Below are 15,781 nucleotides of genomic sequence, written 5' to 3'. Positions count from 1 at the left end.
AAATATATAGAGTATTCGTTTACTGTTAAATCCTAGTATAAAACTAATTCAATATTTTCGAGGGACGACGGTGACTCTGTGGTTTAATATCTGTGCAGAGTTGCGTCCCTTGAACATGCTTCAAACCCTTGATTGTGGGTTCGAATCATATTTCAAGAGTAATGTTGTCAGCAACAGATTCATGCTCGTGGATTTCACCAGAGTAGTATACATTAGAGAACTTGCATCACTTTTGGCTTCCCCCCAAAATCAACCCGCCCTGATAGAACTGGAATGGGGTTGAAATCAGAGTTAAACCAAACTCACTAACTCACTCATTACAGCAATTTATAGCACAAAATATGTGTTAGTACAGTCATGTTTACATGTACAACTATTACAAGCCAATATTGTTATTTCGCAAATACTATCTTTTAAAATAAACACATTGAAGGATGTACAAAAAAACATCAGATTGTAGCAATTTAAAAACAATACATGTATTAAATTATGATATATTTTAGTAAATTGAGGCATAAGGGCTGATTAAGGTTTGTAAATCAGCAAAACGGCGCAAATCGGTTGCGTCTCACAAGTTTTAAAGATGAGTATACGGACACTGTGTATGTTGTATGGCAAGAACCCTGCCTGTCACAGTCGACGGTAGAGAATGTTTATGAGCGCTTTGAGACACAGGCATCTACCGTGAAGGCAGAATGACACCATGACAGATTGGGAGCCGCCATCTTGAAAACGGGATAGGGCCACCTTGTGAACTACATTCAGGTTTGCTGACTCGGAGACACACACTAACCTCATCAGGTCGTGCGTGTTGTGTAGTCCATCCACCCCTACTGGAGATGTTTTGTGTATGGGACTATATGATGTTAACCTCAAACGTTGTATGAATCGTATAGGCGAACAGCTGAGTTCTGAAGGCTGATATGTTGTGATGTAAGTATTGTGACACACACTTCATCCAATGGCTTCCGTTCTGACGGAACGTATTGCGCGGGTTTACTTTAGACATGCCGGTGGTAGCCTGAACAACGCGGTCCTATCTCCGATGGTTGATTATGCATGCATGCATATGTAATGCATGATGTAGGACGGAAGTGTACCTGGACATTTACGTTTTCGATCTCTGAGAACAGAAACATGTTGCTGCTGAAACTTCTACTGTGGCTCACGGTTTTTTCGTGCGTGTTTGGAACTTCATCTTCAGTTGGGGATATTCCTCTTGGTTTGCCCTCTGGAAGTGAGATAATTCCAGTAGACCACATAGGACAGTCGCCTCATTTGTCGCCTTCTACAGCATCTGATGGAACGTGTTGTCAAGCACTACCCGGGATATGCGATGCTGATGGTGACTGCACTCTTGGATACACCACCTGTGCTAAGCTGTGCATGTGTGTGTCTGGACTGCCGTCGTACATGTGTGAGCACATGCTGAAAAAGATACGTGATGAACTCACATCATCAACCCAGCCTACAATAAATGCATCCTCTGCTACCGATCCCAGTCCCATCTCCACATCTACCTCCATACCAGTTGGACATTCTGAAACCGTTGACATCTTCCCATCTTCATCAGTGGATTCAGTACCCGGTTCTCCATACCCGTCGCCTGTCATGGGATTTGCCTCCGACTCTCCAAGCCTATCCCATGAAGCTTATAATTTGACTTCAACCCCAAGTCTTGATGCATCTCCAGTTACTGTTTCTTCAACTCCAAGCACTCCACCTCATTCAGTTGCATCAGATGATATGATCATTGACAAGGAACTCATCACACCAACCTCCAAACTGCAGACTGCATCCACAGAACATCTGAACATCCTGGAACTCCCCACAACGTTGGAGACAACAACATCTCCATCACTTACTCATGGCGATATAGACAATAGAATAGGACAGTTGCATCCAATAGATCCAATCATCACATCCAATCGATCCCAAACAAATGGCTCTAATAGTATTGACGAAACAGGTCATGAGATGACCACTGAAGACTTTTACTCGGACTTTATTCCCCCAACAATGGATTCTGCCTCCCCCTGTGAAGACTGTAAGGGCACCTGCCTCTTTGACTGGAACAGGGTGCCAATGTTCGAATGCGAGGATGGAGAAGACCACAAATGCCATGCCTTCTCCTGTGGGGATCACGGGGAGTGTGTGGAAGACGCAAATGAAGTTAAATGTGAATGTTTTGCAAACTACACAGGGATATTTTGTGAGCATCTCTGTGATCTTGATTGTGGAGAGAAAGGAGACTGTGCCTTCTTCAATGAAACCATGCATTGTGTGTGTAACTGGAATTATACTGGCGGGCAGTGCGAGGAACTGAAGACAACACCTGCTCCATCTGTGAAAGGTAAGGCACTGCAACATCGTACATTATAAACATCGTCATGTCACCATAAATATAAAACTCATCAGTCTTATGGGACTTGTTTGATATAATATGATGTGTTCCTTTATGAACTGACAGGGTAAGATTCATGGTACTGAGTGACATACTGTAAGTGTGTATTCTTGGTACAACATTTATCAATATGCTGTACATTGTCATGACTAATTTCGATGTACACTTAATTTAGTGAAACTAACTGTTAAACATGTTTAAATGAATACTTTGATTTCAAGTTATTAATGGAATTAAAATTCTGTAAATGATTATTGCAACAACCATGGGGAATCGAGTCGATTACTCCCCTGTGACAGACAGGGCACTTGTATCAGGTATAGTGAGTGAGTGTGTTTATAGTGACATCGGCAGTATTTCAGCCATATCGTGACTAAACTAGTTATACATATGCATGTATATGCATGATAAATATTGTTACATTTGTAAAAAGAAACTGTCGACGAAGGACAGTAAAACCGACTAGAATATCACCGAATCAAGAATTAAAACTAGCATCAATCGCTAAAATTTTATATTAATGACAATACAATATAAAAAACGGGCCATAGATCACCAACAGCTGAAAGTAGATCACCATGCTAGGGACCATGGGGACTTACTCTACTTTTGCTACCTGCATGGAGCCTACCTGGATTTACGTCATCCCTTCAGCCGTTGGTGATTGTAGTTAATTTTAGCCATCATTTAAAAACACAAAGATACTAGATTTAAATATTTGGTAAGCTTAATTTGATTTGAATGTTTTGGGACTTACGTACCCCCAGTATCAGGTATAGAGTTATGTTTATATCATATATACAAGCACAAGACGTTAAGCTGCAATCTATAACATCAGCTGTGAGATGACCTGAATAGCAGCGGTAGCAAGTTGGGGAAGGTTAAAAGGACATGAAAGAGACACTCTCACTGTGTCACAGAAAGGTCCCTGTCTCCCCCTATGTGTAGTTTACATATGGTTTACATATGCTAATATATTGATGTGTATCCCACACAGAAACTTCAAGCATCACCAGCTGTTAACTTACAAAGGGTATACCAACAACGCACGGGTTGTCTTGACAGGACATGTTTGTGGCATAATTAATTACTCCGAGTCCAAGGAGTATTTTAGACCAACTGTCGCTCCTGGCGCATCTCCTGGGAGATACTGACGTAACTGGGATCCAACATTTTTTTCCCATTATGGTTTGAAATATTTACTTTCAGTAATAAATATATATATAAATAAGTAAATATTTCAAACCATAATGGGTTTTACATATGAACCCATTATGGTTTGAAATATTTACTTTCAGTCATATATATATATACATCGTAAAGTAGATATATTATATTATATTTTAGGCTAGAGTAGTATCTTACGAGATCTTGCTACGCAAAGCAATTCTGACAAAAAGTTCATCCTAAGATATGTTATTACGTTGAATATGATAATCAGATAAACATTTATGGCAATACGTTAATCCTAAGATATCATGTTATTACGCTGAATATGATAATCAGATAAACATTTATGGCAATAAGTTCATCCTAAGATATCATGTTATTACGTTGAATATGATAATCAGATAAACATTTCTGACAATACGTTCATCCTAAGATATCATGTTATTACGTTGAATATGATAATCAGATAAACGTTTCTGACAATATATATAAGATATCATGTTATTACGCTGAATATGATAATCAGATAAACATTTCTGACAATACGTTCATCCTAGGATATCATGTTATTACGTTGAATATGATAATCAGATAAACGTTTCTTACAATACGTTCATCCTAAGATATCATGTTATTACGCTGAATATGATAATCAGATAAACATTTCTGACAATACGTTCATCCTAAGATATCATGTTATTACGCTGAATATGATAATCAGATAAACACTTATGGCAATAAGTTCATCCTAAGATATGTCATTACGTTGAATATGATAATCAGATAAACATGTTTTTTCGACCGTCAGACAGGGATAAGTTTGAGATGGCTTTAGGTTATACCAGACGACGTGGTAGGCTGTTTCGTGAATCTTAATTACGACACATGGGCATTAAAAGTGAAGAGTGATGGGACATTTAGTGTTTTGTAACAGTAAACATGGAGATTTATATTTTGTTATATTGTTCGTATATTCCCATAAGTTAAGACGCAGTTCAAAAGTCGACTTGGATTTAGTAATAAATTACTAACAATTTTGAAAACAAAAGCCTTTGTTATTATACCGTTGAAAGCACTACGACATCCTGAAAACACGGACAATTAATATACATCATAGGAACCGTTGTTGTGTGTACATAAACAACCACAGGATATTTGCTCCCCCTGTAAAACCGACAAGGAAAGCATATCTCATGTTTTTCTAGATTGTGAGCTTGTCAAAGAATTCTGGTTGAATGTGGAATCATACCTGAACTCTTATCTTCATGAAGAAATTAGAGTCGACACTTGTGCTATTCTTATTGGTTTCCCAGCCAAATTTTAAGTTAATTTATCATTTAATCTTGATATGTAAAAAGACATCTATTCTTAAGTAGCCTCAAAAAGACAGCGCACTCAGTTCATAAGTTCATTGCCCGCAAGAACAATAAAGGGGCTATGTTTGAAGATGCTTTTAAATAAGTCTCACGACTTCTCGCTTTTCATAATTAGTGTTTCTATATTATGCTTGGTGTTTATATACACTGCGTGCCCAGTAATTAACAATTTGTAACTTTTTCTTGGCATGGTATGTCATTTACATTTCATGACTTCTGTGTCCACTACAACCCCAGGAGTAGGGTGTTATTTAAGACTGAACTATTCTAAATAAAATGTATACATAAACAGCCACATTGGTAGGGTGTTATTTAAGACTGAACTGTTCTAAATAAAAGGTATACATAAACAGCCACATTGGTAGGGTGTTATTTAAGACTGAACTATTCTAAATAAAATGTATACATAAACAGCCACATTGGTAGGGTGTTATTTAAGACTGAACTGTTCTAAATAAAATGTATACATAAACAGCCACATTGGTAGGGTGTTATTTAAGACTGAACTGTTCTAAATAAAATGTATACATAAACAGCCACATTGGTAGGGTGTTATTTAAGACTGAACTGTTCTAAATAAAATGTATACATAAACAGCCACATTGGTAGGGTGTTATTTAAGACTGAACTATTCTAAATAAAATGTATACATAAACAGCCACATTGGTAGGGTGTTATTTAAGACTGAACTGTTCTAAATAAAATGTATACATAAACAGCCACATTGGTAGGGTGTTATTTAAGACTGAACTGTTCTAAATAAAATGTATACATAAACAGCCACATTGGTAGGGTGTTATTTAAGACTGAACTGTTCTAAATAAAATGTATACATAAACAGCCACATTGGTAGGGTGTTATTTAAGACAGAACTGCTCTAAATAAAATGAATACATAAACAGCCAGAGGGTATTTAAGACAGAACTATCTTAAAATGAATAGGAGGTATAGGATATATTTAGTTCTAAATAAAAATTTATTAATGTATACATAAACAACCACAGATGTAGGATGTTATTTAAGACTGAACTGTTCATAAACAGTGACAGGTGTCGGATGGTGTTTAAGGCTGAACTGTTCATAAACAGTCACACGTGTAGGATGTTATTTAAGACTGAACTGTTCATAAACAGTGACATTTGTAGGATGTTATTTAAGACTGAACTCTTCTAAATAAAATGTATACATAAACAGCCACATTGGTAGGGTGTTATTTAAGACTGAACTATTCTAAATAAAATGTATACATAAACAGCCACATTGGTAGGGTGTTATTTAAGACTGAACTGTTCTAAATAAAATGTATACATAAACAGCCACATTGGTAGGGTGTTATAAAACTAAGGGTGTTATTTAAGACTGAACTGTTCTAAATAAAATGTATACATAAACAGCCACATTGGTAGGGTGTTATTTAAGACTGAACTGTTCTAAATAAAATGTATACATAAACAGCCACATTGGTAGGGTGTTATTTAAGACTGAACTGTTCTAAATAAAATGTATACATAAACAGCCACATTGGTAGGGTGTTATTTAAGACTGAACTGTTCTAAATAAAATGTATACATAAACAGCCACATTGGTAGGGTGTTATTTAAGACATACATAACTGTTCTAAATAAAATGTATACATAAACAGCCACATTGGTAGGGTGTTATTTAAGACTGAACTGTTCTAAGTAAAATGTATACATAAACAGCCACATTGGTAGGGTGTTATTTAAGACAGAACTGCTCTAAATAAAATGAATACATAAACAGCCAGAGGTATAGGATATATTTAGGACTGAATTGTTCTAAATAAAAATTTATTAATGTATACATAAACAACCACAGATGTAGGATGTTATTTAAGACTGAACTGTTCATAAACAGTGACAGGTGTCGGATGGTGTTTAAGGCTGAACTGTTCATAAACAGTCACACGTGTAGGATGTTATTTAAGACTGAACTGTTCATAAACAGTGACAGGTGTAGGATGTTATTTAAGACTGAACTGTTCATAAACAGTGACAGGTGTAGGATGTTATTTAAGACTGAACTGTTCATAAACAGTGACATTTGTAGAATGTTATTTAAGACTGAACTGTTCATAAACAGTGACATTTGTAGGATGTTATTTAAGACTGAACTGTTCATAAACAGTGACAGGTGTAGGGTGTTATTTAAGACTGAACTGTTCATAAACAGTGACATTTGTAGAATGTTATTTAAGACTGAACTGTTCATAAACAGTGACAGGTGTAGGGTGTTATTTTAAGTCTGAACTGGTCATAAATAGTGACAGGTGTAGGATGTTATTTAAGACTGAACTGTTCATAAAGAGTGACAGGTGTAGGATGTTATTTAAGACTGAACTGTTCATAAACAGTGACATTTGTAGGATGTTATTTAAGACTGAACTGTTCATAAACAGCCACAAGTGTAGGATGCTATTTAAGATATTCGACTTACTCTAGTCTCAAACGTGACACGTTATTCATTACGTGAGTGAGTGAGTGTAGGACTGAGTATGGTAAGTGAGTGAGTGAAGGAGGGAACCACTCTGTCACTCTGCGAGTTGGATGAGTGGGTGGGTGCGTGGGTGCGTGGGTCTGTCTTGTGAGTGGGTGATCAAGCTAGCTATACGATGTTCTCAAAGAGTCTCGCGGAGATTGATGATGCAAAATATTTCATGTGTACATAGCATATGATCCGCACGTGTTTCTTTACCCTTGACATACAATTCATAATTTTGTTTATGACGACGTGCACGCGTGTGTATGTGTGGCTGCTTGTACTACCCCAGACATAAGCTGGTTTTATAGTACCAGCTCACTGAGAAACCATGCCGCAGTTAAACGTGAATACCCAAATCAGACACATTATACTGACTCCGAGCCGACCAGTCCTTGTTTTACCCATTAATGCCTATATTAGTTTGTGAACCAGAATAAATAACCTGCGTTCTAAATTACAGATATGTTGATTGAAGATTTCGGTTTTCTGAGAAACATAAACACTGACGATGCTCATGCTGTTGATCACTGGATTGTCTAGTCAAACTCGATTATTTGCATATAGCTGGAGTGTGGGGTGGACAAACAGACAAAAAGAAACAAACAAAACAAGCTCAATTCGTGTTTGTTCTCTAATAATGTCACACTGCCGCGTTGAACAAGGTTCGCCTTTTTGTAATGAAAGATTTTTTCAGTGAAGATTTTATGTACGTGTATGTCAATGCATCAAATGAATTGCACCTACGTGGACATTCGATGTTGTGACGCACCTCTATGCTACACAGAGAATACAGGTTCACTTTGCAATACTACGTGACAACCGATTCCATCACTGAACGAACTCGCTTATCTGGTGTCGGCGTTTTTTCTGTTCCAGCTTAAAAAAGTAATCTGTGAATTGATCCAAATTGGATTCTACCATGAGTTCAGTTATTACTGGATTGTGATTGGTTAATTAAGGTCATTCAGAGGTATTTAATCACGTTATATTCCTCTGATTTTTCAACCCGGTATGTATTTTTTTTAAATCTTCATAACGCGGTTATGGTAGAATGGAGATAAACACACTGTGTTGGAAAATCAGAGGTATATAACGAAATGATAATAGCTCTAACGTTTTGATTTAAAAAAATCACGCTACGCTTTTATAATTTCGTTATATACCTCTGATTTTCCAACACATTCCAACTGATTTGCTGGAATATTGCTAAAAGCGGCGTAAAACTAAACTCACTCACTCACTAATCTGTAATGAAATGACGGTCAAACTACAGTTACACAAAATAATTTGGTATTCTGTAACATCTCGGTTATGCAGTGGCATCCTTCAGTTTATATGTATTTCTTGTCAAGATTTTATAAATGTTGTTTTTATTCTCCAGAGTACAGACAAGCTGTCAAGTCCGAGCCTTGGACAGTGATCGGGGTGTGCATTGGTCTGTTTGTCCTGCTGTTTCTGCTGCTGGTCATCCTGCCCTACTGGACATGGCGGAGACGCTGGCTGCCCATGAGGAAACTCGTCCACTACTTCCAGCAGTATGAGGACGATGGTGAGCTACAAGTGCTGAAGGGGTGGTGGGTGTAGCTTAGTGGTAAAAGCGTTAAAGCGTCGCGCCAGAGACCTGGGTTCTATTCTCCACATGGGTACAGTGTGTGAAGCCCATTTCTGGTGCCCCCCGGCGTGATATTGCTGGAATGTTGTAAAACCATGCTCACTCACTCACAAAGGATCAAGGTAGTCATTGAACTATCATTCCTTGCGCTGCTCATACTGCGCTGTGCTGAGTGGCATTAGGCAACAAACTTGTTATTTTAGTGCTATAGTGGCATTGCTATCGATACTCGAGGACTTTGCAGACTGCGTGCCATTGTAATCTGACGATTTGGGGACAAAACTAATAATATCAAACATTTGACCAAGGCTCACAAAATAAATAAATAAACGAACGAACGAATAAATTAGAATATCTGAACAAGGCGACCACTTTAGCGCTGCAAATGTTTCATAAACCTAGTGACAGGATTGTTTTTGCATAAAAGGAAACACTGGTAACCCGTGTTTTGTGATTTATGTCGCTTCGTTGATATATGGACTACCTATTTGCCAAATCCATGTCTCTTGCCGTTTTTTGTCTTTCATTCAGTCCTTAACATGCTTCATGGATAAAAATCTGATGCCATTTAGTGTAATTAATGACTACAGGACTTCCTGCTGGAAGCGACTGTAATCCATCATCTTGTGTCGCAGTCCTGTTTGAACCGCGAATGCTTCAGAAATATAAAACAATGATATTACATCGCCAGGAGACTTGACATTGCGAGATATGCATCGTTTCACACAAACAGTCTTACCTATCAGAAAGTCTGGAACAATGTCTGTAAACCATTCCTTGGCTTTGTAAGATATTTGACAGGTATAGATGTAGAAATTACCGTAAAATTCCCCCAAATAGTGTAAGGCTGTTATGTCTTGACATGCCTCAAATACTGTGTTAAGTCTGTTTCACATCCCTTCAACATTTGAAATTATTCAGATATTGTTTAGATATACATAGATTCAGTTACCAGGCCCTGCCTTAGAACTGTTAGTCCACCAGCGTCTTGTCACCATATTAATCCGGGTTAGAACCGATCGTCAGTAATCCATGCTTGTCGTAAGAAGCGACTAACTGGACCGGGTGGTCAGGCTCGCTGACGTGGTTGACACATGTCATCGTATCCCAAATGCGTAGATCGATGCTCATGATGTCGATAACTAGATCTTCTAGTCTAGAATCGATTATTTATAGACAACCGCCATATACCTGGAATATTGCAGGGTGCGGCTTTAAACAACAAACAAACAAACACAATGTTAATTAATGTTAATTATGCCTTGTGGCTTTGTTCGTATTCCTCAACAGTGAGTCTCTATTTCATTCACAGATGGGAAGGAGTTCGATGCATTTGTGTCGTACAAGTCCACAAAGGAGGATGAGGACTTCGTGGTCCACAAGCTTTACCCCAAACTGGAGAAGGAGCTGGACTTCAAGCTGTGTATGCACTTCCGGGGATTTTCTTCCTGGAGAAAGTGAGTGCTCTTTAAAATACCTAATTATATAATTGGATGATCAAAAGGCTTATTACGAAAGAATCTTTACACTCGAAAATGAAAAAATACCACGCCTCTTTTGAAATCTTTGATCCACATATTTGTGTGGATAGGAATTTCCTTATTCTTCGTAAACGTCCTGTCATTGGTACTTTTGCCCCTTTATCAAATGACTTTTTATTAGACAACCACAGGGTAATTTGTGGATGGCTGTCGTTGGAAGTTATACATAGGTTTAGATATTGATAAGTTGTTATTGCAAACTGTGGTGCCTCTATCTCCAGAATTACTTTATACATTTTTAACAAGGTATTGATGACAACAGTGTTTATGGGTGAAGTTCAATATGAATTAGATTAGCTGCTCAGCTTGCAAGTCACACTATGTACACTGTACACTGCTACTGCTATATAGATACATGCATTATGCCTTAAATCTGCTATCTCAACTCTACCTGCAGCACATTAAGATATATTGTCCAGAATCATGTCTTATGCTAATTATCAACCTGACCCTTGACAGGTATAAGATGTTCACAGTTTCAAATGGCAAATAACGTAATGAAATCTTTGTCCTTTCAATAGTTGTTTATACTTCCGCTGATTTTGAAACAAAGGCATACATAACATAAAATACAGCATTAAGCATTGTACTCTCATTTCTTATGTGTGACATAAGTGACAATGCAGTAAGGGCACGCCTTCTTGTCTTAATATAAACCATTAACCCCGTACTTCATTCCCAGCAAGCTACATATCAAACTGGAAGAAACTTTTTAATACAATGAAGACGTAGTAATGAGGCATGTTGCATATACGAATTTGAAAGTCCAAGTTCATAACATCTTACTTGAAGACCCCCAAATGGAATTTAATAAACCCAGAAACACGACGTGGGCATGTTAATGAAATTTACCTTATGACACTGAGGAGGCAAACACCAGGTACCAGCTATGAATCATGCAGCTACGTGTAGTGTCACGCCAGTGCACATTATACTGCTTTTTATTGGTGACACTCTTCACATCAGCTTCCATTTAGAAAATATTTTTCCATTTTTAAAAAGATTTAGATAAAATTATAAAAATAAAATAAAACGACTCTAGTATTGTTTGAGTGCTGATTAAGCGCCATTATAGTTCATTTGTAGATATATTATTGCTATAAATAAGAACTTTTCGATTAAAAATGAAACAGGTCAAAATCAGCTGAGGTGTAGTTACTTTTGTTTATTTGACATTTATACAGAGATAACTACATTTCTGTTAGTAATGAAAGGCCCCGATTCTATTTATGAAATGATGCCACAAACAGCGTTCGAAATAACGAGGCCCAGCGCCGGTTGTTATTGTATCGGGCCGGCAATTTCAAATATTTGCAGGCCCTTGTGGCCTTCAGTAAATTATCTGTCAAAGTTTGTTTTTTCAACTGGAATCTTTCCCATATTGTTTTTCATTATTAACGTTCGGGAATCTTTCATGATCCATCATGTTACGATGCTTACAGCTTCACTTCCTGGTATTTCAGCGCTTTGAGCGTAGGAATGTCAACACCAGTCTTTAACCAATAAAAACTTCTCCCAGCGCCATAGGCTTCGCTAATTGAAACAATGTGAAAGTTTATATAATATAGTCTATTTTGTTTTTATTGGCTTGATTTTCACCAAATGGGCCTGCAGATTACATTCAGGGCCTGCAGGCAGCAGCAGGCCCTGATGGCCAACTGGCAAAATAAAGTAATAAAACAAATTAATAATAATGGACCGTTCATGTTGTTTGAATTACATGTTCAACTCTTCCGATATTTAGCCATCTTTGTCATAATCTTTCAGCTATTGCCAACAACATAATGAAGGCTGTTGAAAGCAGCAGAAGAACCATTATCATCCTCTCGCCGGCGTATGTGGAGAGTGAGTGGTGCATGCTGGAGTATCAGAAAGCTCAACATGAGATGCTGAAGATGAAGCACAAGATCATTCCGATCGTGTTTGGGGACATGTCTCAGATGAAGAATATGGATAAGAATCTAAAGCAGATTCTCAACACTGTAACATACATTGATTGGCCCGGGGAAGAAGATTCCAAGAAGCTTGACCGCTTTTGGAAACTAATGGTGTGTGCATTACCCAAGAAAAAGCAAGATTCGGGTCAAAGCGAGACTTCCGGCGGAAGTAGTTCTAGTGACCTCCCTCTGACCTCTGTGACCGGAAGCCATTTTCCAGACACTCTTTCTGATGATGTTTTTCCCGAGAAGATTCATTCAAGCAACACTAGTAGTGATGAGTTCAATGTTGATATCATCGCCAGGAATGATATCAATAACAAGCATCACGGCAATGACACTGTGATTAATCTTTCAAATGACATTATGAAGGATAGTTTCACCGCAAATGGCATCAACAAACCTTCAAGTGACGATCATGTGATTGAAATACGGAAACTTCCTGGACATAAACTGAAAATATTCCGTAAATTCAAACTGGACTTGAACATTGGAAGAAAGGCGGCCTCCTAGCGCTGGTTCACCACACACAGTTGTACTCAGGGCATTCTTCCACTCAAGGACAAAATGTGAAAATTATGACGCGAAAGTTATATTGGTGCAATTGTTTTTGTATATCAGGGACAATGTTTCTAGTCCTGCATGATTTCCTGTGTACGGCGTTAAACAAAACAACAACCCATGATTACCTGGCATGCTATGGCCATTCGAAATAAGAGGTAAAACTAAACAAGCCACATCCAGTTATATAGGTTTATTTAGGTTTATTTAGGTTTGTTTACATGCTAGCGTCGAATTTCATTAGTACTGCTGTGCGGCGTTGGCAAAACATACTTCCAGGTTTAGGCAAATTTTGTGAATGGCGGGTGCAAAACATGTAGGGCAATGTAGGGCAAAACATGTTTACCCTTTTTCGTGAACACCTGGTGTCTTCACAGATTGTCAGCGATCTATTCATATGGTTTTCATAGCTATGTTCCCCGTTACACCATGCGGATTTTGTTTCTGGGTATTGTCGAGACTCACGTTCTCTATATAAATTCATATTATTTCGGTTTCACAAACACAGATATTTACTATGTATGAGACATTATTTTTACATAAATCGAAACCCAACAATAGCAATTGTCATTACTGATTTTAAATTCTGAATGACACAATAACAATCGTCATTACTGATTTTAAATTCTGAATTACACAATAACAATCGTCATTACTGATTTTAAATTCTGAATTACACAATTACAATCGTCAATACTGATTTTAAATTCTGAATTACACCTTGAAGACGTTTGTGGAAAAAAAGTCGAAAGTGAAGGAACAGCATTTGACAGGATGAATGATCAATGTCACGTGGTGAACAATTTAGTTCAAAACTTTTTGGTTTCTTTCAAATTTTTCCATGGATAAGAAGCCTAAGATCTGTATAGTAACACCTGCCACTGTCTGGCTATGTATCGATAACACAATCAATCGTCTGAGCGACAACCAAGGTTACTGTTTTATATTGCGTGTCCTATCAACGAAGCACGTTCCTGTCAAGATTTTATTAACACTAAAGACGAAAACTAAAACAACCCCCAAACCCCAAACAAAACAAGCACACGAGAAGCAATAACAAAAGCTAGAGCGCAAATATTGCTTTTAAGCTGCATCTTCAGTGTTGAAGCTATTTGCGGCTACAAGCAAGGCAAAGAGATTTAAACAAGAAATTAAACACTGCAAAGCACTGAAACCTCATTGGGTAATAGAACCTTTTCTGTAGCAGCACCAGCTCTATGGAACAATCTTCCAGTCATCTTTCAAGAACTTGTTGAAAACCTACTTCTTCAAGATGGCTTTTGAATAGAACTCTCTTTTTTTCCCTTACTGTGTTTTAACAATGTATGCAGCACCGTTGAGCATCTGTGATGGAAACTAAGCGCTATACAAGCCACTTAGTATTATTATACCGAAATTAAACTGAAATGTAGACACATTTACGAAATGTTGTTATGATATCTAAGCACCGTTTCGAATGGCCATACATATTGTTCAGTGTAGCATACACACTTAGACTCTAATACCCGTGAAGATCCGGGTTAGAATTGATCTTCAGCAACCCATGCTTGTCGTAAGAGGCGACTGACGGGATCGGGTGGTCAGGCTCGCTGACTGGGTTGACACATGTCATCGGTTCCCAATTGCGTAGATTGATGTTCATGCTGTTGATCCCTGGATTGTCTGGTCCAGACTCGATTATTTACAGACCGCCGCCATATAGCTGGAATATTGCTGAGTGCGGCGTTAAACTAAACTCACTCACTCACCTAGACTCTAATACACCTGTACATACTTCACATATATTAGACTCACATGTCTCATCAGCCGAGCATAATTTTATTACCATGTAATGTACAGAATGTACGGATCCGGTGAACTGAAGGTAAAGAATATGGATTCAAATGTAAGGAATAGGTAGGATGAGGGCCACTTTGGCACACAGGAACTACGCAATATAAAACATTTTCTAAACCCTCAGAAATTGGTACGAAATATAAAGATACAGATAAAACAATGAACCGAAAAGGAGAATTTGACTGTTTTTTTAATCAGGAAGCGTTTTCGAAAATTTATAATGACTCAAGTATATTTTCATGGGCGATGAAGATAATTTAGTGCCGACATGTTGTAAACAACTTCCTCTCTTATTACGGATTTGATCGTGCTTTCATGTTAAGTCAGAAAATTGTGTATTTTCACTCACATTTCACAGCCATATTTATGGAATTGATCATCTGAAAAAAAAATTAAAAAAATATAAACTTGCAGTGTATGAAGAAAGAATGATCAGATGTCAGTCCTTTGTACACACACAATATCATATACTTCATAATTTTAACATTTCCTGTTGCCCAATAAGGGTCCTCATCCTCCCCCCCCCCTCCTGTGAGAGCAAACTTTATTGAATTAACACGTGTCATATAGCATTAGGGCAAACATATTGAATGTATGACTTGTCAAAGACAAGTTCAGAATGATGTACCTATTTTCATACAGCGAACAGCTAAGAATATGTAATTTGTATTTCTAAGAAATATATTTTCCCTGTATTAGAATGAAATTGCACTGTCAACATGGTTTTTGTGATATATACTTTGGTATGGCTCCACGTATTCCAATTAATACAGTTTGTAGATTTACCAACTTTAATACACCTAGTATACAACTTAGCTATCAAGTGTATATGTATTTAGCCA

General features: G+C 37.5%; 1 protein-coding gene across 1 annotated transcript; it reads left to right on the top strand.

The window, feature by feature from the left end:
- Nucleotides 1-695: 695 nt before the first annotated feature.
- LOC124284629 lies at nucleotides 696-14,677 on the top strand. Its single transcript, XM_046720734.1, is given in 5 exon segments — nucleotides 696-2,353; nucleotides 8,834-9,001; nucleotides 10,377-10,501; nucleotides 10,503-10,521; nucleotides 12,373-14,677. Coding segments are annotated over 5 exon segments (2,289 nt in total). The 5' UTR covers nucleotides 696-1,059; the 3' UTR covers nucleotides 13,056-14,677.
- The last annotated feature ends 1,104 nt before the right edge of the window (nucleotides 14,678-15,781 follow it).

This window comes from Haliotis rubra, unplaced genomic scaffold (assembly GCF_003918875.1).
Source record: "Haliotis rubra isolate DU_JTF1 unplaced genomic scaffold, ASM391887v1 Scf340, whole genome shotgun sequence".
Lineage (NCBI taxonomy): Eukaryota > Metazoa > Mollusca > Gastropoda > Lepetellida > Haliotidae > Haliotis > Haliotis rubra.
Note: the sequence above shows the minus strand (reverse complement) of the source record. Positions and strands in the feature narration are given on the sequence as shown.